The sequence below is a fragment of the Pecten maximus genome, chromosome 1 (assembly GCF_902652985.1).
Source record: "Pecten maximus chromosome 1, xPecMax1.1, whole genome shotgun sequence".
NCBI classification, from domain to species: domain Eukaryota; kingdom Metazoa; phylum Mollusca; class Bivalvia; order Pectinida; family Pectinidae; genus Pecten; species Pecten maximus.
In genome coordinates this window covers 50,295,773-50,322,612 of record NC_047015.1, presented here as the reverse complement: position 1 = coordinate 50,322,612, position 26,840 = coordinate 50,295,773, and the positions used below count along the sequence as shown (strand labels likewise).

General features: G+C 36.1%; 2 protein-coding genes across 6 annotated transcripts; both read left to right on the top strand.

Moving 5' to 3' along the window:
• Window positions 1–279: 279 nt before the first annotated feature.
• Window positions 280–2,860, top strand: LOC117337053 (apolipoprotein D-like). The gene is made up of 4 exons (XM_033897839.1): window positions 280–505; window positions 852–915; window positions 1,707–1,868; window positions 2,496–2,860. Exons 1-4 carry the CDS (start codon window positions 371–373, stop codon window positions 2,735–2,737), a joined length of 603 nt encoding a protein of 200 aa, XP_033753730.1. The 5' UTR covers window positions 280–370; the 3' UTR covers window positions 2,738–2,860.
• A 3,302-nt stretch (window positions 2,861–6,162) lies between these two features.
• On the top strand, window positions 6,163–23,635 carry LOC117337039 (uncharacterized transmembrane protein DDB_G0289901-like). Of its 5 annotated transcripts, none has more exons than XR_004534743.1 (7): window positions 6,163–6,566; window positions 8,432–8,512; window positions 9,532–11,382; window positions 12,014–12,073; window positions 14,261–14,367; window positions 16,078–16,364; window positions 16,600–23,635. XR_004534743.1 is itself a non-coding variant. In XM_033897827.1 (7 exons), exons 1-7 carry the CDS (start codon window positions 6,164–6,166, stop codon window positions 16,219–16,221), a joined length of 2,592 nt encoding a protein of 863 aa, XP_033753718.1. In that variant the 5' UTR covers window position 6,163; the 3' UTR covers window positions 16,222–23,635. The 5 variants fall into 5 exon arrangements, 3 of the variants coding, with proteins under 3 accessions (XP_033753718.1, XP_033753700.1, XP_033753690.1); XR_004534742.1 differs by having other exon boundaries at window positions 16,078–16,407; XM_033897827.1 differs by having other exon boundaries at window positions 9,532–10,503; window positions 10,558–11,382; window positions 16,078–23,635.
• Window positions 23,636–26,840: the final 3,205 nt, after the last annotated feature.

Sequence of the window (26,840 nt, the reverse complement as noted above, 5' to 3'; positions counted from 1 at the left end):
TTTAATCATTTTAGTAACTTACTTATCCAGTTGAACATTTTGTTTGATCTTTACGGACAACAAGCAAGAAAAGTGACGTAGACATTCAAAGCAGCAAACTGCAATAAAGCGTTATATTTACAGCACATAGAAATAATAAAATTATTTAAGACTATAATATTCAATATGCAAGAACCATGGATTTTACTACGGAATTCGAGCACGTGGGTAATCCACGTGCTATGCGTGCCCCGCACGAGGTCTCTAGATGTAGGATATCACGTTTTCAATTTTACATAACAATCAAAACTTGTATATAAGACGTTGAGAAATCTACACAGCACATTATCATTTCATTGTTGCTAGTGGTCATTGTAAGAGGTCGAACAAAATGAACCGTTTATTTCTGATAGTTTTATTGGCCCCGGCCATTTCAGCTTTCCTATTGGACACACTTGGACTGGACACCAACGTACAGACCGTAACGGAATTGGACGTCTCTAAATATCTCGGACGCTGGTACCAGGTAAAAAATGACGGAAAATGACATCACTGTCGCTAATTTATACAATAATGTATTTCTGTTAATTTTTGACATGTTTTACTTGTAGTTTTAAGCAATTTTATAAATATACCAATAATTTGTTCAGAAATAGCAACTGCATTTTGTAATAAATGATTTACAGGATAATGTTGGTTCATAAGTTATATATTTTTAATGCATTTTCTTCACAAATTCTATAGAATTATAGAATGCTATGAACTCTATTTGGAATGACTTATTTTAACGTTGGAATTTAAAATTAGTTTTCTTCCTGTTTATATCACTTCTTTACGAATTATCAGAATGCTTCTGTTCTTGTTCCTTAAAGATGTATGCCAGCCAGTCAGTGTTTGCAACATTCGAACGTGGAGCTGTGTGTGTCACAGCTGACTGTAAGTAGACAGATACATCTTCTATGCTGTTTGAAAATGGCGTTTAGGGTGCTGATTTGGCAGTTATGAATTTCCACACAAAGAACACGTGACAATCAATTTTGGCCTAAGGGTGTCCTTCTGACATTACTTTAGTTTGATGCGACCAGTTCTTTTTCATGTCTGTATTATTTTCGAGTTACCATATTTTCTTTCCCGTTGTCTTGGCAATGATCATTCGTTTATAAAAGGTCATCCATTTCCATATATGTGATCAGGTGTAGTATCCTGTTTGTTGTCCTCAGCATTAGGTTTCAGTGAGATAGCACTATAAGGTCGGCATCAGTTACATGAATATAACGCAGCCACCCAAAACACATTAAATCGCCACACATGCATCTCGCAAACAGGTTAGGCAGTCCTTTAATTACCTTAACTGTTGATAGGATGTTAAACAATATTAAACCAAACCCACACGTTCAGGGGTGGCCGTCCTTTAATGACCTTAGCTGTTGATAGGATGTAAAAAAAAATACAATACGAAACAAGACATGATAATCCAAACGGAAACAGATGTTTCAACTCGGAATATTTGTGTCATTAAGTTTAATGCCGTTCGACAGCTGAAATAGTAGTGACCAATTTGAGAATAAACGGCAATGATTTAAAAAAAGAAGAGTGAAAATAAAACAAAAACCATTTCGTTATTTTGTCGGTATTTTCTGTTGTTTTTAATTGCCTACATTTGTTTAGTTTTAAAGATAAAACAATCTAGTGTGAATGCAGTTCCAACTTATCATTTATGTGTTTAGATACAATGTCGACCGACGGGTCCGGAAAAATCATTGTGCTTAACTCGGAGAGGTTAAAGAACGGGAATGGCAGCCCTAAGATTATCCATGGATATGCAACACCTTCCGGAGAAGTGGGCAAGCTGAGTGTCCACCTGGAGACTGTGGCCTTCAGCGCGCCTTGTAAGTATATTCACCGCTGTTCTGGGTTACCATTGGATTCTACAAACATTATCTCAAATAATTAACATTTTGTAAATGGTCTCAAACTTGTTCAAATAGCCTCATAATGTATTAGATGATATATATTGTGGCTTTCATTTATTTATCAAAGTATGCATTTATGTATACCATTTAGTAATGGATTATGACATATTATCAAGTGATAGAATGACAACAAAATGGCGGAACAAATGTTTGCATTGTCGAATACGTTATTGAAAATAAAGAAAACTAAACTAAATAGATAGCTGAAAGTTGTAAGTTAGGTAAAGCCTTTGTTCTCTCTTTCTTTTTTGTTTTGTTTTTGTTTCGTTCGTTTTTGTTTTTGTTTTTTGTTTTTTGTTTTTGTCCGTTTGTTTTTAGGTTTTTTTTTCGTTTTTTGTTTTTTGTTTGTTTTGTTTTGTGTTTTTGTTTTGGAATTCAAATTACATGTACATCCAAGTTTTATGAGCGCAACACAGGAACCCTGTAATCCCAGTGGTGTTTAAACATTTTGGTAAAAAATCTAGGGATTGAAAAAAAAAGAAAACTTCTGATTATTGTATCATACATATTCGTACGTTATGCTAATTGTTGTAATCCTTGTAGACTGGGTTGTGCAGCTCGGACCCGCCACGTTCGGACCGAATAACACATACGAATATGCAGTAGTGACCGACAATTTTAAGGCAACACTATTTGTGCTAGCCAGGGATCCTGACCAATTCAAGCTTCTCCATGAAGCAAGCGTTCTTCAGTACCTGAATGATAACGGCTTCACAAAACCTTTGAACAAGCCAATCAGCACCTACCACGGAGACGACTGCCTTTACAACGAGAATCATCAATGATGTCACAAAAAGAAATTACGCGCCATAATGATACAAGCATATCATTTCAATGTACATAACATATATCAACATATTCATTATCATCAGATGTCTATTGTATTTGTAAATAAATAATGAAATATTTACGCTTGTTTATAGTATTTTAATTGTGTTTAAACGGTCAGCAATGGATACAATATAATGTTCAACTCGGAACCATTCTTATTCATTTCAATATGTTTCAAATGGGTCAATCAATCTAAATAAGGAGCCAAACAGTGTTCATACAGTACCTTCGCTTTTGCTTCTGGAACGAAGTTGGAAAATATCTCAGAAAGTCGACATGGAACGAAGACATCTTCTCAAAAAGACACACTGCGACCATCGCATCCTCGCTTATCTTTGGAACATTCGGGTGTATACTGGTGTGTGAATGGTACTGCAAAATGAAGACGACAATGTATTTTAAATTATTTTGGTAATTTACATGAGTATGGTAAAGGTCTAGTAGTTGTAGTTTTTACACCTTAATCGTGTTGTGATCATTCAGTGGCTAGACCCTGTCTGACCTAGAAGCAGAAGACGCTAACCCTTACCAGACACCTGGTCTTATCATCCTTGTACTTTTCCAATGGTCTCCAAGCAAATTTGTATTCTGATGGTTTACCATATATCCAAGAGAGTTTATGAATAATTGCGACTTGCTACAAAACCCGCAGAGGATTGTGGGTAACCATGCGGCGGAGTCGAGAATACTTATTTATACTGCCCTGTCTCCCATGAGCAGTGGCCGAGTGGTTAAGGTGTACCGACACTTTATCACTAGCCCTCCACCTCTGGGTTGCGAGTTCGAAACCTACGTGGGGCAGTTGCCAGGTACTGACCGTAGGCCGGTGGTTTTTCTCCGGGTACTCCGGCTTTCCTCCACCTCCAAAACCTGGCACGTCCTTAAATGACCCTGGCTGTTAATAGGACGTTAAGCAAAAACAAACAAACAAACTGTCTCCCATGACGTGATATGTCCTTTGTAGTCATCTGAGTCCCCATTCAGCGCCTGGTGTGAAGGAAAGGATGTCATATACAAATATCTATGCATTAACTATGATAAATAAAGTCATGCTTAAGTGTATTTTTATTCTTGGATCAGGAATAATAATACATTATGTACGTTATCTATAACAGCCAAAAATGTGTTCTTCTTTATACGAGGGATGACTGATATGTTGTGAGCCTCGTACTGAAGGTACTCAAGGGTGTTCTTTTCAAGTCCTAATATTCTCTGACTAGGGCCGTGTGCCCAAGGACTGGTCTCATTTGGTTAGTTTATAGCAACGAGGCAGCACTCTAAAGTAAACAAGACAAGCGGCTTTTGCAAAATGGACCAAATAAAAGAAAAAAAGTTTACCACCTAAGGATATACATAATGATATGGTAGCAACACTAGGGAAAGATGCCCTTTCATCTGCTACCATGAAAAGGTGGGTTGCGGAATGTAACCGTGGCCGACAGAGCCTCGAGGTGACCTCTGTCCGGGAAGGTCTGTTAATGTTGCAACCCAAGAAATCGTATATATATCTAATAAAGCTAATGATATTATTATGACTGACAGACAGAGTCACAGAAAGAAATAAGTTCACAGAAAAGAGTACATTCCATTCTAACTGAGATCTTGCAATGAGAAAGCTTTCGGCCCTATGGGTACCAAGACTTCTGACAGTTGATCAGAAACACACCAGGTGGATATTATCGCGTGTTAATCTTAACTTTTTTTAAAGGAAGATCCTGCCAACTTTCTTCTCTGGATGAAACATGGGTCCATCATTTTACCCTAGAGGCCAAACAACAATATTCATTAGTTGTCCATCATGTTCGAAGCATTCGCTTCTCTTGTCGGTGTTACAAAGGACGTGCGATCTGGCTAGTTTTTATAGACAATTTTTTTAGTCCCTATTATTCCATCACCGTTGATGTAGGAGTAGGGGCTGATGTTATGTCTATAAATATTAGCCTGGTGCAGACGCCTGTGGTGTTTCCTACATTACAAAAGACTTCGGCTAGGACTGGTCTTGATGGTATTGCACAATTTGACTTTTCAAGAAGTCTGTCCGTACAGATAGCCACAATGCTTCAATAACTCGGTACCTCTTGTCTTTAAATTAGGAGTTGCTAACAAGAAAATACAATACATACAACGAACATCAGTAATATCCTCCACAACAAGTTTGTCCGAGGTTACATACCTTCGTACTAGTATTTTCAATACACAAGTACCCCTTTCATTGCTTTCCGCTGTTGCAACACTGTCCTATATACATTTGTATATATATATATATATACTACTCAATACATCTACGGTCTTCAAGGTATGTTGGTGAAAGTTGGTATGTAACTTCAGCATGAGGAGCTATACAGGTCAAGTTGAAATTTCAGGATTTTTTGGTCAAGGTCTAGGTCAAGGTCACTGTTACAATTGATAGCTGGGGCCGGTAGAGGACATGTATATTGCTTTAACAATACCTAGCACGCTTGTTCTTTCTCCAGTTACGATTTTTTTCCAAAAAGCCTTGATAGTGAGAATGATAAGGAACTGTCTCATTAATGTTGGATTCCTAAACTTTATTGCTGTTCTTCCATAGACTATGTTAGCACCTTCAAAGGGATATTCAGTATGGCTTCTCTATATATATATGTGACACCCAGCGTTTAACGCTTCACGCCTCAATAGCGAGTGATAACTAATAATGTATCGGAGTGATAAGATACTCTAAGTTTATACCATTTTGAATTATGAACATTATGGCAAACGTTTTTGACCTTGAGGGAAATAAATGTTTCTCTTTTTTTATTCATTATGTACATTTTATTTACCTCGAGATTAAAAGAAATCTTGCGAATATGTAAAAACATGGACATATATAGTATTACGTCCCTGGTAAAAAATAGCAAAAAATAGTTTTTCCTTAAGATAGATATTTGTCATTACGTGACCCGATCCGATTTATCTACACTTAAGAGAAAAGGATTTGACCTTAATGTAAAATAAAATATCTTAAGGTCGATTCGTTTGACGTTAAGGTAAACAACTCATAGTGGCATAAAACATATTTGCCCTAAAGGTTCAATCTTTTTTGTCTTTTATTAAGTAGGCCCTATTACATGTATATGTATTATTTGGCACTACTTTGGAAACAGGTTGATCACATCGAGTCGATAAAATGACAGGATTTGATTTAATTTTCTAAAATGACTCTTCATTTATCTTTTTTTATTGTTATTTTCAAAACCGTTCCGAACGTTTGAGCATAATTTGTGGTAAATTCCTAAATTTATATTATTCACGACAGCCATACTAGCACACCCCTAAATCATAGTATCCGGATATACAGAGTACGCTTGGTTCTTTTCTTAGTACCGTTTCAAGCGTCTTTCTGATTGCATTCTGACACGATGGCGGAGATGATTCACAGGGTGACGTTCATAATTTCTGTTATTTTACTGGGATTTTCTGTTGCAGCTCCCACACCGTATACCAAAACATTTCTGAAGAATTACTTGGATCAGAACTGCTCGTTTCCACCTTTTAGGGAAGTAACCAAAATGGATTTGTCTTTTTCAAACTTTTCATGTGAAAAGGACGATCCGAATTCCTGGTGCAATTTGTTGCAATCGGCACAGAACGCGACTTGTCACATGAAAATGGATTCTAACAAATACGATGAAATAACGAAGTTGTTTACGGAAGAAGATTTTTGTCGTCGCTTTAAAGTCGGCGAAAATATGAACTGCAGCTCATGGTGTCAAGGGAAACTGCCGATATGCAAAGCTTTATATCTTTATTATACTGTCATTTGTAAGTGTTTTTCGTCAGTACAAATTGCGCATTTATATATAATCTGGTAGATATGAGAATTATGGTATTGAGAACTAAATCTTTGGGCGGCTGTACATGATGTTGATAGCAATATGTAGCATCTTCATGATATCCGATTTACAATATTGAAGCAATTTCAGAAATCAAAATAACAGAAATATGAAAATATGCCAATACAACATACAATTCAACTAAAGAAATAGTATGTTATATATCGAATATGAAGGAGTAATAAGTATAACCCTGGCTGGCCAGCTCTAGTCCTTGGACCACCGGTACTTGTGGAGATGATTACTATGTTTTTGATTAAAATGTTACATTGTAGACGAGTAAATTATTGTATTACCATCGCATGCTTAATTTGTAAAAAATATGTTGTATATACCTTGGCCTGAAGTATTTATAAGGCCAAGGTACAATATATTTTTTACAAATTAAGCATGCGATTGTAATACAATAATTTATATTACTCGTCTATAATGTAACATGTTAATTAAAATAAAACATCATAATCATGTCCACAACGACTTGTGTCTTGGACTAGTGATACACTGTACCTCTCGCTCTCCTAAGTTACAGACATCATATACCACAAGGCAACAGGGAAACTCCTGCTAGCCAGAGCTAGTAATAACATGACCTATAGATACATGTACTCTCCACTGTAAATGTATACACTACCCCTCCTTTACATATTTTTCGTCCTGAAAAAAACCACAACACAGGATCTTTATCTCCAATAGACAGAATATCTAATATTAATGATAGTCGTGTAATCAATTTATATTGTTATTTGCTTAATTAGGTGCAGTACAACCACTCTTAAATGTTATTGTTAATATATCAGGGGTGTAAAAATCCACTTGCCCGACACCCGGGACAAGTTGTTTTTGAGTTCGGGCAAGTGAAAAATGTTGGTGTACTTGCCCTGGGCAAGTGAAAACAATATTGTCCCTATCTTAACTTTCATGTTGGATTTCCAGAATCCCGTGTTATATGTGATTCAGAAGAATTATTGTTGTGGAATTGGATATATTGCAATATATTAAAAACGTATCTATTAGCTATTGAAACTACTTTATTTTCGTGTCTGAAATGAAAATTCTAAAGCCGAGGAAACTAGGTCACCAGAGGCACATTCAGTTCAAAGACATTTTAAGGACATTTATGCTGATAAAAACACAGGTATCATTTATATGTACATACTCTATATGTTATTATTTTATAAAACGAGTCAGGCACCTGTGGTTTATGCTTGCTGGAAGTACAATTTGGCAACTAATAATGAAGACGGTTTCCGGACCAAAAGTTCCGGAATTGAAAAATAATATAGAAAAACTAAAATTTTAATGCTTGTGGTTCACAATTAATTATAAAATAATTCTTTTAATTTTAGATGAATATTTTTGAAGGAATGAAATACTGAGTAATTGTATTTCTAAATTGTGATTGAAAAACTCTGTTAATTAACACTCATAGGATTCAAAATATTCTTTTTTGTATCAAATATTGGGGCAAGTAAAAATTATGATCGGGCAAGTGGATATTTGGGCTCTACTTGCCCAGGGCAAGTGGTTTGAAAAATATTTTTACACCCCTGATATATATATACATTTGTATATGGAATGATATATACACACATTCTATTTTTGCTATATGGAATTAATTATATGAAAGTTCTTGTTTTGTGCTGATTAATCCATGGGCTTGATTGTGATTTTGGTAGTTTCAAAATTATATTATATATATATATTCCCAGTTAGTGAATGCTACATATCAATTTTAAGAAATTTGTGTTTTAACAATGAATATATATTGATATAATGTATATGTGTATTTTTAAGCATCTGGATCCGGAATAGAAACACCAGGAGGATCTGTTGAGAGTACCAAGAAACCAACTGGTGGAGAAACCGTAACAACAGGTACATTTTGGTCATATTTCCATTATAAAGGAAATTATAATATATAAAGTCCCCTACCAGTAAAACCGGGGAGTGAGGGACGACGACTATTGGTTTCCTTCTCTTTTCATCTGTCTGTCTGTCTGTCAATCCAACAACTCTCAGTTTTATACACTTTCTCAGCAAAGCTTCAAGGTATGTTTGTGATATTTAGTTTGTAATATACGTATATGTAACTCCAGTACGAGTGGCTACAGATCAAGTTCCAACTTTTTTGGTCAAGGTCACTGTTATTATTTTTAGTAGTGGCCGATTGGGGACATGTATTACTTTAGCAAAAAACCAGCATGCTTGTTGATATTTGATTCAGACCATCATTACCTTAATGGAATTTAGTTTATACCATAACCATATTAATCTTTTCAAAATGCAATTTGAAATCAAAGCTATGAAGCCTATATATGTGGAACAAATTCCTAAACCACGTCCGTATTACAGAATTGGCCTGTTACCCATTGATATTGCCCTTGTATTAATATTTATCTATTATCAGTTGACCTTTGGGGAGGTTATTGGTTAATCTATGGTGTTATACTAACCAGGTTAAATATAAAATATTGACCTCTGGCCAAAGGTAATATTTTAGATTCTACGTGGTCGCTAAGGCTTGCAAAAATAGAAATTAGTGAGACTTTGTTCATAAAATCAAATCTCATATTGGATGAAAACTCATTTGAGAACCTGTATTACTTGACAGACTTGGCACATGTATATTCATAAACAACGATCCATATTATGTTTATACATTATACATCTTGGAACATGTATATCTGTACTGCATATTAGAAATTTGTGTCAAAATCCCTGTGCTTTTTAATAAGGTCAATTAATATAAGATTGCAGCTCAGTAGAAAGATTTATCTTACAATTACCAATATCACTTGAATATTTATAAGTACAAAAATGTATGTATAAGTGTAATAAAAAATGAATGTCTAAGTAAATCAAATAAACATGCAGTCATGACTTGTTTTAAATAGGTCAGGGAAATGTGGATGAAACTCATAAGACTGAGTCTGTGAAAGATACTCACACAAAACTGGATAATCATGGAACTGCTGGAGCAGACACAAATACTACCGGGAAAACTGGAACTGGTACTTATGATAGTGGGAACACCAAAACAACAGGGAATACTACCACAAAAACTGGAACTGTTACTAATGTTAGTGGAAATACCGAAACAACAGGGAATACTACCGCAAAAACTGGAACTAGTAATATTGTTATTGGGGATATCAAGACAGCAGGGAATACTACCACAAAAACTGTAACTGGTACTAATGTTGGTGGGAGTACCGAAACACCAGGGAATACTACCACAAAAACTGTAACTGGTACTGATGTTGGTGGGAGTACCGAAACACCAGGGAATACCGGGGTTAACTCTACAACTAAAAAAATTGACGAGAAAGCTGAAAGTGTCACAAGATCAAACACTGATAGAACTAATGGAACAGACACTGAAATTGGTGGAGACCATGGCTTGTTTATGAATACTGACGGAAAGGCCGGAACAGTTGCGACTGGAATAGCTGCAGATACTGGTGAGAAGGTTGAAACAGGGAAAAATACTGGAGGAAACCATGGAACTGTTGCACCTGTTGCAGGTGGAATGGTTGTGAATACTAATGGGACGACTGGAACAAGGACAAGTGTTGGTGGGAGTGCTGAACCAGTTGTAGCTGAAACAGGTGGGAATACTGGTGGAAACTCTGAAATAGTTGTAAATGGAACGGAAAAAACTGGAGAAAAACCCAAAGCAGCTTTGAAGATTGATGGGAAAACAGAAACAGCTGTGGATACTAAAGGGAATGCTGAAACAGCTTCAAATACTGGTGGGAATGCTGAAACAGCTTCAAATACTGGTGGGAATGCTGAAACAGCTTCAAATACTGGTGGGAATGCTGAAACAGCTTCAAATACTGGTGGGAATGCTGGAACACTTTCAAATACTGCTGGGAATGCAGGAACACTTTTAAATACTGAAGGGAATGCTGGTTCAAATACTGGTGGGAATGCTGAAACAGCTGGTTCAAATACTGGTGGGAATACTGGAACACTTTCAAATACTGAAGGGAATGCTGGTTCAAATACTGGTGGGAATGCTGAAACAGCTGGTTCAAATACTGGTGGGAATGCTGGAACACTTTCAAATACTGGTGGGAATGCTGAAACACTTTCAAATACTGAAGGGAATGTTGGTTCAAATACTGGTGGGAATGCTGAAACAGCTGGTTCAAATACTGGTGGGAATGCTGGAACACTTTCAAATACTGGTGGGAATGCTGGAACACTTTCAAATACTGGTGGGAATGCAGGAACACTTTTAAATACTGAAGGGAATGCTGGTTCAAATACTGGTGGGAATGCTGAAACAGCTGGTTCAAATACTGGTGGGAATACTGGAACACTTTTAAATACTGAAGGGAATGCTGGTTCAAATACTGGTGGGAATGCTGAAACAGCTGGTTCAAATACTGGTGGGAATGCTGGAACACTTTCAAATACTGGTGGGAATGCTGGAACACTTTCAAATACTGGTGGGAATGCAGGAACACTTTTAAATACTGAAGGGAATGCTGGTTCAAATACTGGTGGGAATGCTGAAACAGCTGGTTCAAATACTGGTGGGAATACTGGAACACTTTTAAATACGGAAGGGAATGCTGGTTCAAATACTGGTGGGAATGCTGAAACAGCTGGTTCAAATACTGGTGGGAATGCTGGAACACTTTCAAATACTGGTGGGAATGCTGGAACACTTTCAAATACTGGTGGGAATGCTGGAACAAATTCAAATATTGGATGGAATGCTGCAACAAATACTGGTGAGCATATCTATACTAACACTGATAATATATACCATAAATCCCCCTTTTACTCCAACTCCATGGGGCCATATATAGTTCGAGGGGAGGTTAGCTACAGATTTTATCCATTATTATTAGTATCAATACATATACTGTGAAATGTATCTTATTAGGCATTGATCATAATTGTTTGTTAGACTATTTAGTAATATCGTTGAAAATTGTGATTTATTGCTGTTTTAAATATTCAGGGACGACATACAAAGATTTGAAACATTTAATTATCAAAAAAAAATTTTTTTAAAAACAAGAAGAAAACATAAAACAAAAAAAAACTCAACTATTAACAATGCAATCATCTGATTACAAGAAAGGATATAATTATGTCTGAAATTACAAAGTCCTATCACTAAATATCTTCCATACAATTACTTTTGTTCACAATATACAATTACTTTTGTTCACAATTAAAGTAATTTAAATTAGGGAATTACAAATATATGCATTTCGTAGTTCTTTTGATTGCAAACATCAGCGCTGTGTTATCGCTGTCAAAATGGAAAATCTTACATTTATTACTTTTACTTTTCCTTGAATTTTGACATGTTTTGGACTCCGATTTCACTGGTGTTTTCCCCTTATTTTTCAGACAACCAAGCCTCTAGTAACGAGAATTCGGTGAACAGATTGCCGGTCGTAAACACTGAAGGTAATTATATTCATTAACTAGCTGTGTATGTGTACAGCAGAGTGTTAAAATTTAGACAGTTGGGCATGACTCCCAATGTCTATATATTCATTTTAAGAGTTCAAGTTCAAGGTTTGTCAGAATATGTACTGTTGATCATGAGCATTGGCTACAGAACTCGGGGTAGCATGTCATAAGCTCTTCTCATGAGCTCTTGTCATGAGCTTGTCATTACATGTTATGTAGGGTTAATTACAGATTGATTATATATATATATATTATAATTATATAAACTAGCATCACTGAGGAGGCAGCTGTGAAAAAAAGTTCTTTAATACTTTGAGTTAATTAAAAGCATTGTGAAAAACATGACTCTGTAATTATATATTATATATATAATTACCCTGTGACATTCACGATTGTTTGCAAGCTGTTTTGTCAAAGAAGCATTGTTTACCCACATGTATGCTTATAAGCACTGGATATTATATATACTGAAACGAAAAAGAAACGCAACTTCAAATTGTAGGTTTAATAAAATAATACTTGTGAGCATTATGTTTAAATTTCATATGTAATAGTTAATATTGAATATTGATGTAACATCCTTTAAATGTTTAGAGATTTTTAAGAACAGGTCACTTTGCTAGAAGGTCATGATTGGTAGTACCCTACGTGAATCCAAGTTGAAATGGCAGCAGTTTTGAAACCGTGCCCTAATATCGTGTGTGTCCTCCTCGAACAGTTATCACATCTCTAATTCTTTGTTGCATTGAGTTCATCAGGGCATTGACTTTCCGTATTGGAATGTTATTCCATTCTTGGACGAGTGCATTTGCTAACTGAGGGAGGGTATTTGGGGGGTTACGGCGATTTCGAATTCTTCTGTCTAATTCATCCCACAAATGCTCGATTGGGGACAGGTCGGGGCTATATGGAGGCCAATCTATAGGAACAATGTTCTGTGTCGCAAGAAAGTCTCTACAGACTCTTGCAACGTGTGGTCTCGCGTTATCTTGCTGAAAGGTTAGATGATGCTGCCTAACAAACGGCACAACATGGGGCCTAAGGATCTCATCCCGATAGCGTACGGCCGTTAAATTCCCATTGACTATCACCAAAGGCGTCTTCAAACCATGGGAGATTCCCGCCCAAACCATAACTGATCCACCCCCAAATCGGTCGTGTTCCAAAACACAGGCGTCAGCAAAACGTTCACCTCGACGCCGGTACACACGTTGACGGCCATCTGCTCGAAATAACGTGAATCGAGATTCATCGGTGAAGAGCATAGACCTCCAACGTCTCATAGGAAAACGTCTGGGCATATGTGCCGTTGCCCATTGCATACGACGTGCTCGACGTTGCGGTGTTAGTGGTAAACCAACGTACTGTCGCCTTGCACGCAAATTAGCCTCACGCAGTCTGTTGATCACTGTTTGGGGATGAATTCGACGGTTATGATTACCAATCGTATTCCTTGCCGTTTCAGCGGCCGTTAATCTCCTGTTACGCAGGTGTGCCAACCTAAGAACCCGGTCTTGACGTCGCGACGTTACGCGTGGACGTCCTGATCTCGGCTGGTCATCGACTCTTCCTGTTGCGTTAAGACGTGAAACTAATCGACTAATAGTCGATTTGTGAACTCTGAATTGTCGAGCGACGTGAAGTTGCGTGTTCCCTGCCAGAAGCATCGCTATAGCACGTCCTCTATCAACCTTTGATAACCGTGGCATAATTGTAAAAGGAATTATTGTTTGCAAAAGTATTGGCGATGATGTGGCTCAATGTTAGTGATGAATTGATACTGGTTTGAATGAAAAAAGAACGCATATGTTTGTACAGGCACGGTTTTTGATGTTTTTACCGCGCCGGAAGTGCATAGGTCTCTAGTCACACTTGGGTGATTTTGAAGATTGGTATGGGTGTTAGGCAGGGTGCATGTTTATTTCCGCGATTTTTATACAGATATGTATATTTAATACAAAATTAATCACAATTTTCCATGTTGCGTTTCTTTTTCGTTTCAGTATATAATGATCACAGTGTCTTGAATTTGAAGAACTTCTAATTTTCTATGTGTAACTGAAATACAAAATATTGATGGATTGGTGGCAATTCTGCTGGTATATAACAATCACTTGCACATCTACATAAATTTATAAATATAATGGTTTTTATAATTCAAATTAATCTTTGAATTTTCAGAGGTGGATGATGAAGACGAACCTTCGTCTGGCCATTTTGTAGCCTACTTCCTTACTGCAGTCGTTTTGTATGTGGCAGGATATGTACTCTTCCACAACAAACAGAAGGTAACATTGCATTTATGTTTAATACCAAGACAAAAACCTTATCTTAAAATCAGTATGATGAAATATACTACAGTCAAACTTCGATGTTTCGAAGTTCAAGGGACTAACAGAAAAACTTCGAAACAGCGGGACTTCGAATTATTCATGGTTGGCAATAGATCAATGTTTTCTTGATAATGACCGTATCTGTTAACGTTACATGTCCTCAGTGTCTTCGTGTTGATCGTCACCTGTCAGGCTCACATCGAATAGTTAAGTTAATTTATACCTCAAACACAACAAAATAAAAATTCTTTTCATTAATTATACCTAAGCATTTTATTAATCAAACAAAATATGTATCGGTTACAAAACACTTATATCGCGTTTAACAGATAAAGCAAACGAAGTACAATGCACACTTACGTAAGTCGTTAGGCTTATCTGCTAAAGACACGTGCATTTACGTTATGTGCATATAAAATACGGAATGCCGATCGGTTGGAGAATGCATGATTGAATGACAAATAATCGATTTACTTGGATATTTATGTATAAGTTTGAAACGTGACACTTTGAATATGAGTGAAGCTATCGCTAATTGTTTGTGTTTAAAATTGGTCCGGTTGTTTTACAGTTCCGTAAAATTTACTCACCGACCGCTGATTTCAATGGCGGCGGAGATTATCAGAGACGAATTCCGAAATGTTTTACCGGAGTGATTAAATGTCATGGCTTCTAAATACACCTTTTATCTATCAATTTGGTCTGATTATTAATTAACCCCATGACCGGGAGTGACAACACACGCTATCGTTATCCCGATTGTCAGTCAGGGCATTTGGGGGAGAGGTGTGAAATCTTGCCGCAGGGGTCACGACAAACACCTGTCCAGTGGTCAGTACAGGTAAATTTTTTGTTCGAATTATGAGATGTCAATTACCTATAATATCATAGCTAACGGGTCATGAAAAAAGTTCGATACATCGAAAACTTCGATTTATAAAAATTCGAATCATACATAGTTTCGTTAGTAGTGTTATATAGTGAAAAAATTCGGGACCAAGCAAAAAGTTCGATACAGCGAGAAATTCGAATCAACGAAGTTCGAATCATCGAGGTTTGACTGTACATGTATTTATGTTTAATACCAAGACATAAACCTTATCTTAAAATCAGTATGATGAAATATACTACAATGGGATTTGTAATATAATACTTATATAATTCTTTTCAGACTTCCTATTAATTACTCAATATGCTACTTTCAAAATTATTTTTGTATTTTTGATTTACACGTAATGTATTCAGGTATTTTGATCATAGTTTTGAGATTGGTGTTTTATGACATGGATTATTTGATGGTATTTTTGTGGCAATTAAGATAATTTAATTGGATACCTGTATGGGTACCCATATAAAAAAATTGTAGTCTGCTCTTGTGTTTCATCTGCATACGTTTTTAGCTCACCTTTCGAGGAGAAGGGAAGTATATGTTGTCACCTCGGTGTACTCTCTGAGGCTCATCATAAACCACTTCACTCTAGATCTGTTTTTGTGCCAAACCTCCATAACATAAAAATATATTCAAGTTAACACTTAAATACATGTAAAGTATATACACAATATACAAGATAACCCTTTATACTGTAAATAAAAACATTAAGTACAATATTACTTCAATACAGAAACTATTTTACAGGTAATATGATATTTTGTTGATATTTTCAGATTGTGGCGTTCATTGTTGAAGGCAGAGGCGGGCGGCGACAAAGACGACCGAAAACAAGTGACTACAAAAAACTACAGCCCAGTGTTGAGGAAGTGATGCCCTCTCTGGAGAAGTCCACAACAGGAAGCAAATACATTTACTGAATATCTCTCAATAGGTTAGGGGTAGAGTAAATATATTTACTGAATATCTCTCAATAGGTTAGGGGCAGAGTAAATACATTTACTGAATATCTCTCGATAGGTTTGGGCCAGAGTAAATACATTTACTGAATATCTCTCAATAGGTTAGGGGTAGAGTAAATACATTTACTGAATATCTCTCAATAGGTTAGGGGCAGAGTAAATACATTTACTGAATATCTCTCGATAGGTTAGGGGCAGAGTAAATACATTTACTGAATATCTCTCAATAGGTTAGGGCCAGAGAGAATACATTTACTGAATATCTCTCGATAACTTTGGGGCAGGTCTGGTTCGATTCACAAGGATTAAATACATTTACTGAATGTCTCTCAATAGGTTAGGGGTAGAGTAAATACATTTACTGAATATCTCTCAATAGGTTAGGGGCAGAGTAAATACATTTACTGAATATCTCTCAATAGATTGGGGGTAGAGTAAATACATTTACCGAATATCTCTCAATAGGTTATTAGGGGTGGGGTTGAGTCACAACAAGGATTAAATACATTTACTGAATGTGTTTGGGGTGTGGTCGGGTCATGAGAAGAATTAGATACATACATGTATACTGAATGTCTCAATAAGTTTGGGGCAGGGTTGGGTCATGAGAAGGATTGAATACTTCTACTGAATATCTGTCTGTAATACACATATCTACATTAACATTCACGGGGTCTTGTATTGGGAATGCAACTCACCAAAGAGTTATTAGGAAACATGAGGGGGGATAGGGGAGGTCAGTGTGTCTGTGGGTTAAGGATTGGTCTTTGTGTGATAGGGGTGGGGGATAGGGGAGGTCAGCGTGTCTGTGGGTTAAGGATTGGTCTTTGTGTGATAGCGGTGGGGGATAGGGGAGGTCAGCGTGTCTGTGGGTTAAGGATTGGTCTTTGTGTGATATGGGTGGGGGATTGGGGAGCTCACTGGGTATGTAAAAAGGTGGAAGATTTTAGGTATACGAAATGTGTCGAGGGTTAAGGGTATAGAGGGGATTGTGATGGGGGAGGGGAGGTAACGGACTGCAAAATATTGTATTGAATGTAACCAGGGTGATTGTCTCCTCAGGACAGTGAACAAAGAAATCTTCTTACCTTGGGTAGGTAAAAATGGAGAGATACATGTCCCTGATCGAGACTTGGCAAACACATCTACCATACTCCTCATATGGTTCTTTAGATGTAGTTTACATGTGTTGGGGTGTAAATTGATGATCAATTTGAATATACCATTATTTCAAATCTTATGTTTCAACCAAAAGGTCCATGTCTGTTTGTTATGCTGTCAATTTTCCTTATGAATGGTAAGGTTTTTAATTTATTGTGTGCTATATGTGTCTGCACGTTCCTCAAAGGAAGACATATCTTCTAAAGACTCCTGGTAATTTTTCCACAATACCAACCTATGTATAATATGCTGAGGGATCAGATCTCATTTTCTCCATTTTAAATGTATCCCTGTAAAATGTTGATACTCTGTATCTGACAAGCAGTGGTATTGCTTGTCCAAAGTATAAAAGATTTTACATTCCGTAATTACATTGTGTTCAGGCTGCAGCTGAGATTTCATCAATATGACATTCATCTATCTATTTATAGAAAGAGAATTTGATGTGTTCACTCATTGAAAGATAACACCTTTGTATTATATTAGGGGTCAACATTCTACTTTCTAAATAGATTAATCAAACTCATCATCTCGAGTAAATATGATAATTTTGGCATGTTCTTGAGGGAACTATAGATGTTATGTGTATTTGTATGGTAGTACGAATAAGATCAGGATCAGTATTGATATTGGAAGGGATATCAATGTGTGAAGTGTTTTGATATGCTATCCTTGTCAAGTGTTACCGAGTGGGTGCCGAGTGGAAAGTTTGTAAGAGTATATGACAGGACCCGCACTAGTTTTTCAAGGATGAGAAACTTTCACACTAATTTTTTACAGATTTTGGGGAATATCTTTCATAAAATTCTCTCATGATTACATGTGTTTGTCAACGAATATTTGTATCAAATACATGGTACTCGATATTCATAATAGATATATCTGTGATATGATTCCATACATCCTTGTTCGTTTTACTGGTAATGTGAGAAGAATTCCATTAAACCTATATATATCTGTCTCTTTCTGCTCTATTGGACTTAAAACTTAAAAGCAAATCCTTCAAATAAATGCTTTCTAAACTTTCTTTGTATCATTGTATCTTGATCCACATCCAGGAGGCCCTTATACATGTAAATTTCAAGCTGCATTTATTTACAGAATGTACCTATAATTTTGTATGTGCATACAGGTAATTTTCAAGTCTGAATTACTGTGTTATAAGATGTTCAGTTAGAGGCCACTAGGTCACTGTCATTGCAGCTTTTGTGATTAGCTAAGCTAGATTACATTAGAGTAGTGTCAGTGACAATGTATTGTGCAGCCTCTTGTTGTGTTTGTACAATATTGAACTTTTGGTACTTAAATATTCCATTACTACATATCATCATCTGTAAAAAAGTATTATGATATTCAATTTGCAATTTGTGTGGTTGTTTCAATTAATCAACATCCCTCAGACCCTGTGTGATGTTTTATATACTTTTAGTGAAGTATTTTTTTCTACATGGGGTCGTGGTGGCCGAGTGGTTAAGGTTTCCAGACACTTCATCACTAGCCCTCCACCTGAGTTGCGATTTCGAAACCTACGTGGAGCAGTTGCCAGGTACTGACCGTAGGCCGGTGGTTTTTCTCCTGGTACTCCGGCTTTCCTCCACCTCCAAACCTGGCTCGTCCTTAAATGACCCTGGTTGTTAATAGGACGTTAAACAAAATAAACCAAACCAAATTCTACATGTATGATTGTGTGAAGGAGGGTAAAGGGAGATAACTTCAACAAAATATTGACATTTTCATTTTTCTCAAGGAAAAAAAAAAATCTATAACCAGGGAGTAGATAATACAGGGACAGTAGATTAGGATTATTAAAAAGAATACATTTTTAAGACAGATTTGGTTATAAAAATGTGAAAACAAGGATTAGCATGTAAGCATGTTATTATAGGAAGAGGTAGGATGAAATTTCTTGAAAAATACTTGCTGGAATAATGGTTCTGTATTGAAACATGGGGACAATAATTAGGATATGATTTTCTAATGAACTGGAAAATAATGTAAAATATACTGAGAAAATCTGTAGGTATGACCATAGGTGTCTTGATCTGGTAAGTATGTATAAAAAACAAAAATTAGCACCTCCTCCTACCACATATATATTCATATTTTAGGAGTAGGAGCTAGTATTTCTTTTTTAAAATACTAACCAGATGCAGATGCCTGTGGAATTATTGAAAGTGGAAAAGTTGAATGATATGACAGGGATAAAAAGAGGATTTACTCATAGAGAGGATAAAAAGGAAAGAGTAAGATATACAGTTAATCCTGTTGTAAGGGACACCTCTACATACAGGACACTTGTCTATAAAGGACAGACTCATCAGACCCACTCCTCCAAATTTACTATATAGTTAACCTCTGTAAAAAGGACACCTGTCTATAAAGGACAGACTCGTAAGACACGCTCCTTCCAATTTACTATATAATTAACCTCTGTAAAAGGACACCTGTCTATACAGGACATACTCATCAGACCCACTCCTCCCAATTTACTATATAGTTAATCTCTGTATAAAGGACACCTGTCTATAAAGGACAGACTCGTAAGACCGCTCCTTCCAATTTACTATATAATTAACCTCTGTATAAAGGACACCTGTCTATACAGGACAGACTCATCAGACCCACTCCTCCCAATTTACTATATAGTTAACCTCTGTAAAAAGGACATCTGTCGATGAAGGACAGACTCATCAGACCCACTCTTTCCAATTTACTATATAATTAACCTCAGTATAAAGGACACCTGTCTATAAAGGACAGACTCATCAGACCAACTCCTTCCAATTTACTATATAATTAACCTCTGTAAAAGGACACCTGTCTATAAAGGAGGAACTCATAAGACCCACTCTTTCCAATTTACTATATAATTAACCTCTGTATAAAGGACACTTGTCTATAAAGGACACTTGTCTATAAAGGACACTTGTCTATAGGACACTTTTGATCTGTCATTTTGGTGTCCTCTATTGACAGGTTTGACTGTATTTGTTAGTAAAATAATCGGAATATAGTAAAACTTAAGATTTCAGAAAGAAACATGTTAATTTCAAATCAGCCTATAATCACCTCACGATCACAAAGATCAAGAAATCAAGTCTCTAAATGCATGTAACAGTACAGTACCTTGTCAAATTCTTTGACCTAAATATAGGTTTAAGTTACTGTGGGCCTGTGTGTGTGTACGCTGAGAAAAAGTCTAGTTTCTAGGAAAGGGTACAGTACTTATTCTTAAGTTAAACAATAACCAACATATTTATAACAAAAAACTCTTTGTGCCTTATGAAAAGTTTATTTTATAGCTTCAGTTTCTCAAATGTTCCTAAACTGCAAGAAATTTTAGTTGATTTTTCATGGTAAAATTTTTTAAGTAAATTTTACTTCCAACTCCAAACCTGTAATTCCTCGTATTGGATAAATTATGAATAGGAATTTCTTCAGCTTGGGAATGTTTATGAAACCGAGTTCTCTAGTTTTCGAGGTCTTTTTTACTTAAGTCCTCACCTGTTATACAATACAATACTGACATTGTTGTCCTGAACTTGCCAATTGTCTCTAGAACTACACATTTTATGAGATTATATTTAACTTTGTCTTTGTAGAATATATTTGAAGACTTATTTTGATTAAAGTTTGAGCTGTACATAGTTTTGTGATGTTAGGCATAGGTTTTTAAGGTATAGAGGTTAATTAACATTTGTTAAACATAGAACAAATGAAAGAAATCATCAAAGTAAAGTTGATCCCTTCTTTATTCTTTTATGCAGGAAGTTTCACTAGATCTATATTCTTTTTGCGCAAGCTTTTTGATGTTAATAATTCTGAATATGAGTAGAAACAGTGATAGCTTTTCCTGTTTATGTTTATTGAGGTCAAAGCGTCATTGATTATCAAAATAAAAAAATTCTCCTGCAAAATGGAAAAAAATATCTCCAGAAACCCTAGAATGATATTAAAACATTTCTTCATTGTATATATAACACAAAAGCATTTTTTTTTTTTTTTTGGTAGAAAAGTGAAAAAATAAATGTAGGGAAAGCATTACTTGTATTTTAGGAGGAAGATGATTATTTTTGAGATACCAAGGAAAACCCTTATATCATAAATTTCACAATCTAGATGATGGGTAGCATTGCTTTGTATTGTTAAAAAATCTGTTTACCAGTACATATTTACCGGTAAAATATATTGAGGGATAAATACAATTGCGTTACTTTTTGTTTTATAAGTATGAGTATGAAGATACTTTGTGCCGAGGGTGTAGATACGATTGTATATCTAGCATTGTGTCGCAATTTCATTGCGGGTCTATATGAGGGATATCATCTATGCATCAGCTTCATCATCAAACACATAAATGGAATACAGGAAATCTTTAAACATTTCTGTACCAAATTCAGCCTCCATATCATCAGTCATTAGTGTTAGCATCTCCAACAAATGGAAAATCATCTCTTTTCTCAGCTTTCATCCTTAATGTACAGCAGATAGCGTATAGATTATTAGCGTTCATTAATTGTCATTCATTTCATTATTGCATTATAATGACCATTGTCCTTTTTGGGGTGACAATCCGTTGTAACCAGGGGGAAACATGGATTATGATATGTACCTGTGCTACTGTTAGATGTTTATAACCATAGTGATGCATAATTTATATCTTTTTTTTTTCTTTGATAAATAATTGGTTGAAAACTACTTAGTTTTTAGATGTTTTACTCAGTAGCTATATTAGTATTTTAAGCAATCTAAATTTCTTAAGGATGCATGTGATATATTCCATATAAGAGAAAATTTATGTAGATGGATAAAACAGAATTCATTTAAGATCAAGTAATGTTCTGGGAAATAATATTGCTGATGCAAGAAGTTTAGCAATTTTCAAACTCATGATTAAAGAAAAAAATGCAACCAAATTGAGGGGACACAGGGACTTGGCACATATTCACAACAAAGTGTCCGTATATTTATTACATATATAATACATGTGTATATGGACATTTGTCTTGGGAATTTTGTCCCTGTGAACTAAATTGTTGAAAAGCTTTGTAATTGGTCTTTAAAAGGTTTTTAACTCCAAACAACCAATCAGATTTGGTTTCTGTTTGATTTGAGACTGGTAAAGAATATGTATCATTTTTCAAGGTACTTGCAGTTGTGGAGTAGCAAAACTATAGTCATTTTCATTTATCAATCTCACTCACAAAATAGAGACAACCACTTGTGTTGCTATGACAACCGAAGGTTAAGGTCACATACTTTGACCCTGTTAAAGTGTGAAGGTCGTTTGAAGTGCCATGATTATACTTTATTATTATCAATCTCACTGTATCATTCCGTTGTGTGTGTTTTGTTTATTGTTGAATCTATAAGAATAGTTTGTTATTTTATTCCACTAGTGATAATATCTTGATGTTCATTTAAACAATGACAGTGATAAAGATGTGTTTGGTTCAGTGTGTATATATACCAGTATCATACTTTGGACTACTTTTTTGTGTTATTTATTTTGTAAACTTGCAATGCTGGGTCTACAGATGTCATAAAAAGTTCATAATATTTTTATGATGTGGTATCTGCTCACAATGTTAGTTTATTTCCCTTCAACCAATTTCATGCACAGACTAAAAAGTCAAGTCATGCGATACCAACGTCGATCTGAGACGAGTTTCAGAAATACTCATATACATGCAAGTGTTGGTTTATCAGAACAAGTTCACTTTTGTATTTTGATTAATTTGAATATGGGTTCCTCCAAAAAATGTTGGAATAAGATGGTAACCAATTAATTCTGTACACGCAGTAAGATTGACGAGAAGACTGCCAGACTCATCATCTTCTCCGTTTTGTGTAATATCTCAATAAATGTATTAGATATGAATTCACAATTATTGTCGAATTAGCCATGCTTATTATTATTCTCTTCTAATTAAAGTTTTCAATTAATGACAAAAGCGAAATATTCTTATCCTATTTGTAAATTAGAAAATACCACGAACAATTTTGAACCTATCTTAAAATATTTCACAATTCAGTGTGTTAATATTATTTTTTGGTTGTGTTTTCAACTCCGTCTTGTTTCTGTGAAATATTACCTAGCACTTTTCACGTCAGTATGGATGAGGGCGACATGAATCTATTTATTTTGTGTATTCTACATGTGTGAGCTAGCTTTTTGTATTTAATGATAATAATAAAGGTTTTAATATTACCTAGAGTTGCTTCCCTTTATACATGACTACCAGATGCTGATTCACTTGACACTGGATAAAGTTATTTCTTTATTTCGTTTTTTTTTCCGGGGGCTTCCAATTTTCATAAAAAAGGAATGCTTTTTAATGAATTACCGTAATTCAGGAGCAATTAATCAGTATAAAGTTGAGAATAATTTGTCTCACTAAAAATAATGTTTCAGTATTCATAACAATTTGACAAGTCACAGGCATTTGTAGTTATACATTTTGTAAATCATAATAAACTACCTAGTAATTTGAACTTATAAAATACCTTTGCTATATATTTTATCATTCCTATGGCCGATATATAATAGGTGTATTTGGAATCTCAACCGAACCATATAGTGCCTGGAGTCAGATTATCGAAAATAATAATGATATTGCTTTTCAAAATATTTGAAGTCACCTAGAATTTATTGAAGGTGCAGAATAAGAAGTGAATAGCTGAAGTCCCTGTTTCCAAATATGCCCCTCCGATCGATATGTACATATGATTAAGCTATTTCATTACAGTACTTACAAAGCTCTACCTTATATAGACCCTGGTTTCTAGTTCTTGTTTTTAGAAAACCTTGACAACAGGGTACTCTATGAACCAAACTGAACTAAAACTGTGAATCAAGGTCATATAGGTGTTTTAAATAAACTGCCTGTCCCAAGCGCATGTGTGAGCTATAGTTACAGCTATTTCCTACTTTAGTTTTTTTCTGGGTTTATCTCCCCTTGAACAGACAGGGTCATTTTGAGGCGTGTTCTTGTAGTAGTTGGTGAACATCCCTCACTGAGCAACATATAGGAGACCCGTTGCATGCCATCCAGAACGGTGTCTCGACCAAGGAAACATCCACGACAGCACAGACCTGTCAGTTTCCGAGCTGCCCGAGAAGCACACCGAGAAACGGTGAGTAAGTGTCGAACCACACACCTCGGGATCTTTACCCGAGATTAACGACTAGCTATCATCAAAAATACAGTACCTGTACGCGTGTACTTTGTATTATAAGTAGCAGAAAATTTGGTGCGAATTCAACAATATTTCTCAAAATAGGAACAAAAGCAGTTCGGTATGGTGTTCCGTTAGGGCCAAATTTCCAATATCGACCTAAACGCGAAGGAGCAAAGGAGCGAAAATACGATGGCGAAGGAGCGAAAACATGAAGGCTAAGGAGCGACGTTCCATCGCTCCTTCGCCATCGTGTTTTCGCTACTTTGCCATCATATTTTCGCTCCTTCGCCTCTTTGCTCCCTCGCTCCTTCGCCATCATGGTTTCGCTCCTTCGCGTTTAGGTCGAAGGAGCGATATTGGAAATTTGGCCCTAACGGAACACCATAGTTTGGTCATCTTTTAACAAAAATACTGTGTAAGGCCGCTCTACTTACATGAGAAGTGATATGAGTTCAAAGTATTTTTCGACACAGCACAGATCAAAATATTACACATTATACGTAAGATATATATAATAATGACCTTTTTGACATGTATACTGAAATAATCTGTATGTCTTGCAAATTAAAACAAGAGACCCAGAGGGCCTGTATCGCTCACCTGGATTTCATGAGATATGAAACAAGAATGATGATTAAGTATATTTGTCACTGGTATTGCTATGTCAATATATCATAGGCATTGTATATGGGTACGTGAGGTTTTTATGCCAAAAAATGCATTAATCTATGAAATGAAATTGACTTTTGGCGCAACCCCATAGGGATGCTACCACACAAATGCGAGTGATATCCATCACTTAGTTTCAGAGAAGAAGTTGTTTATATCAATTTAGCCGAATTGACACTTTTTGGTCCCGCCCCTCAGCCCCCAGGGAGGTAGACCCCACCTTCCTTAGTTTCAGAGGAGAAGTTGTTCATATCAATTTAGCCAAATTGACCCCTCTTGGCCCCGCCCCTCAGGCCCCCCCGGGGGTCAGCCACACCATTTGTACAATTTTTAATCCCCACCCCATAGTGTTGTTACAAGGCAAATATGAGCAATATCCTTTTCTCGGTTTCAGAGAAGAAGTCGTTAATATCAATATAGCTATATTGACCCATTTTGGCCCCGCCCCTCAGGCCCCTAGGGGGTCAGCACCACCATTTGTACAATTTTGAATCCTCATCCCATAGTGATGCTTCCTGGCAAATAGGAAGAATATCCTTTACTCGGTTTCAGAGAAGAAGTTGTTTATATTAATAGAGCCAAATTGACTCCTTTTGGCCCCGCCCCTCAGGTCCCTGGGGGGTCAGCCCCATCATTTGTACAATTTTGAGTCCCCTACCCATAGGGATTCTTCTGACCAAATTTGTTCAAATTCTGATCAGCGGTTATGAAGAAGAAGTCAATTGTTGACGGACGGACGACAGACGACGGACGGACGACGGACGACGGACGCCACGGTATGGCATAAGCTCACCTTGGTCCTTCGGACCAGGTGAGTTAAAAAAGGTATTGTCTAAAATGCTTTTATTTTTAAGATAAAAACAAGTATTGTGAATTTGATCAGGCAGATTGAACAGGCCGAGCATGAATACATAAGAAGGCCGATATTGGACAGCCTACAGGTCGTGCACGTGCATTTCATGTGTTCCCCTTCAGCCAGCATTGTGGACCTTGTGCTAAGATGTGATATCCGGAAAGGAACTGTGTGTCATCATTCTGAACGTTTGGAATATTTCCTTAAGTTTTCTCGACTATTTACACTGCATGGACACTTCACAAGGACAGGTAATACTTTGTATTACATTAGGGCTGTTTCATGGAGCAATGCTGATCATGTCATTAACAAAATTATGTAAGATATCTTATAACGTATACATGTATAAGATATCTTATTTGTTTGTAAAATAAATTTTATGAAATAAATCTTTTATAAGAAATTTCAAATAGCATATAAGATATCTTATAAAAATATAAAATATGGCAAAATTATGTATATAAGATGTGTCATTAAATGTACAAGATATCTCATTTAACTTTCTTCATAAAATATCTTATATGCTTTATATCACCACCAGCAACAACGACAACACCACCACCACAACCACCACCACCTCCACTATCACCACTATCACTAACAACAACACCACCACCACCACAACCACCACTATCACTAACAACAACAACAACAACAACAGCAACAACAACACCATCACCACCACCACCACCAACAACAACACCAACAACAC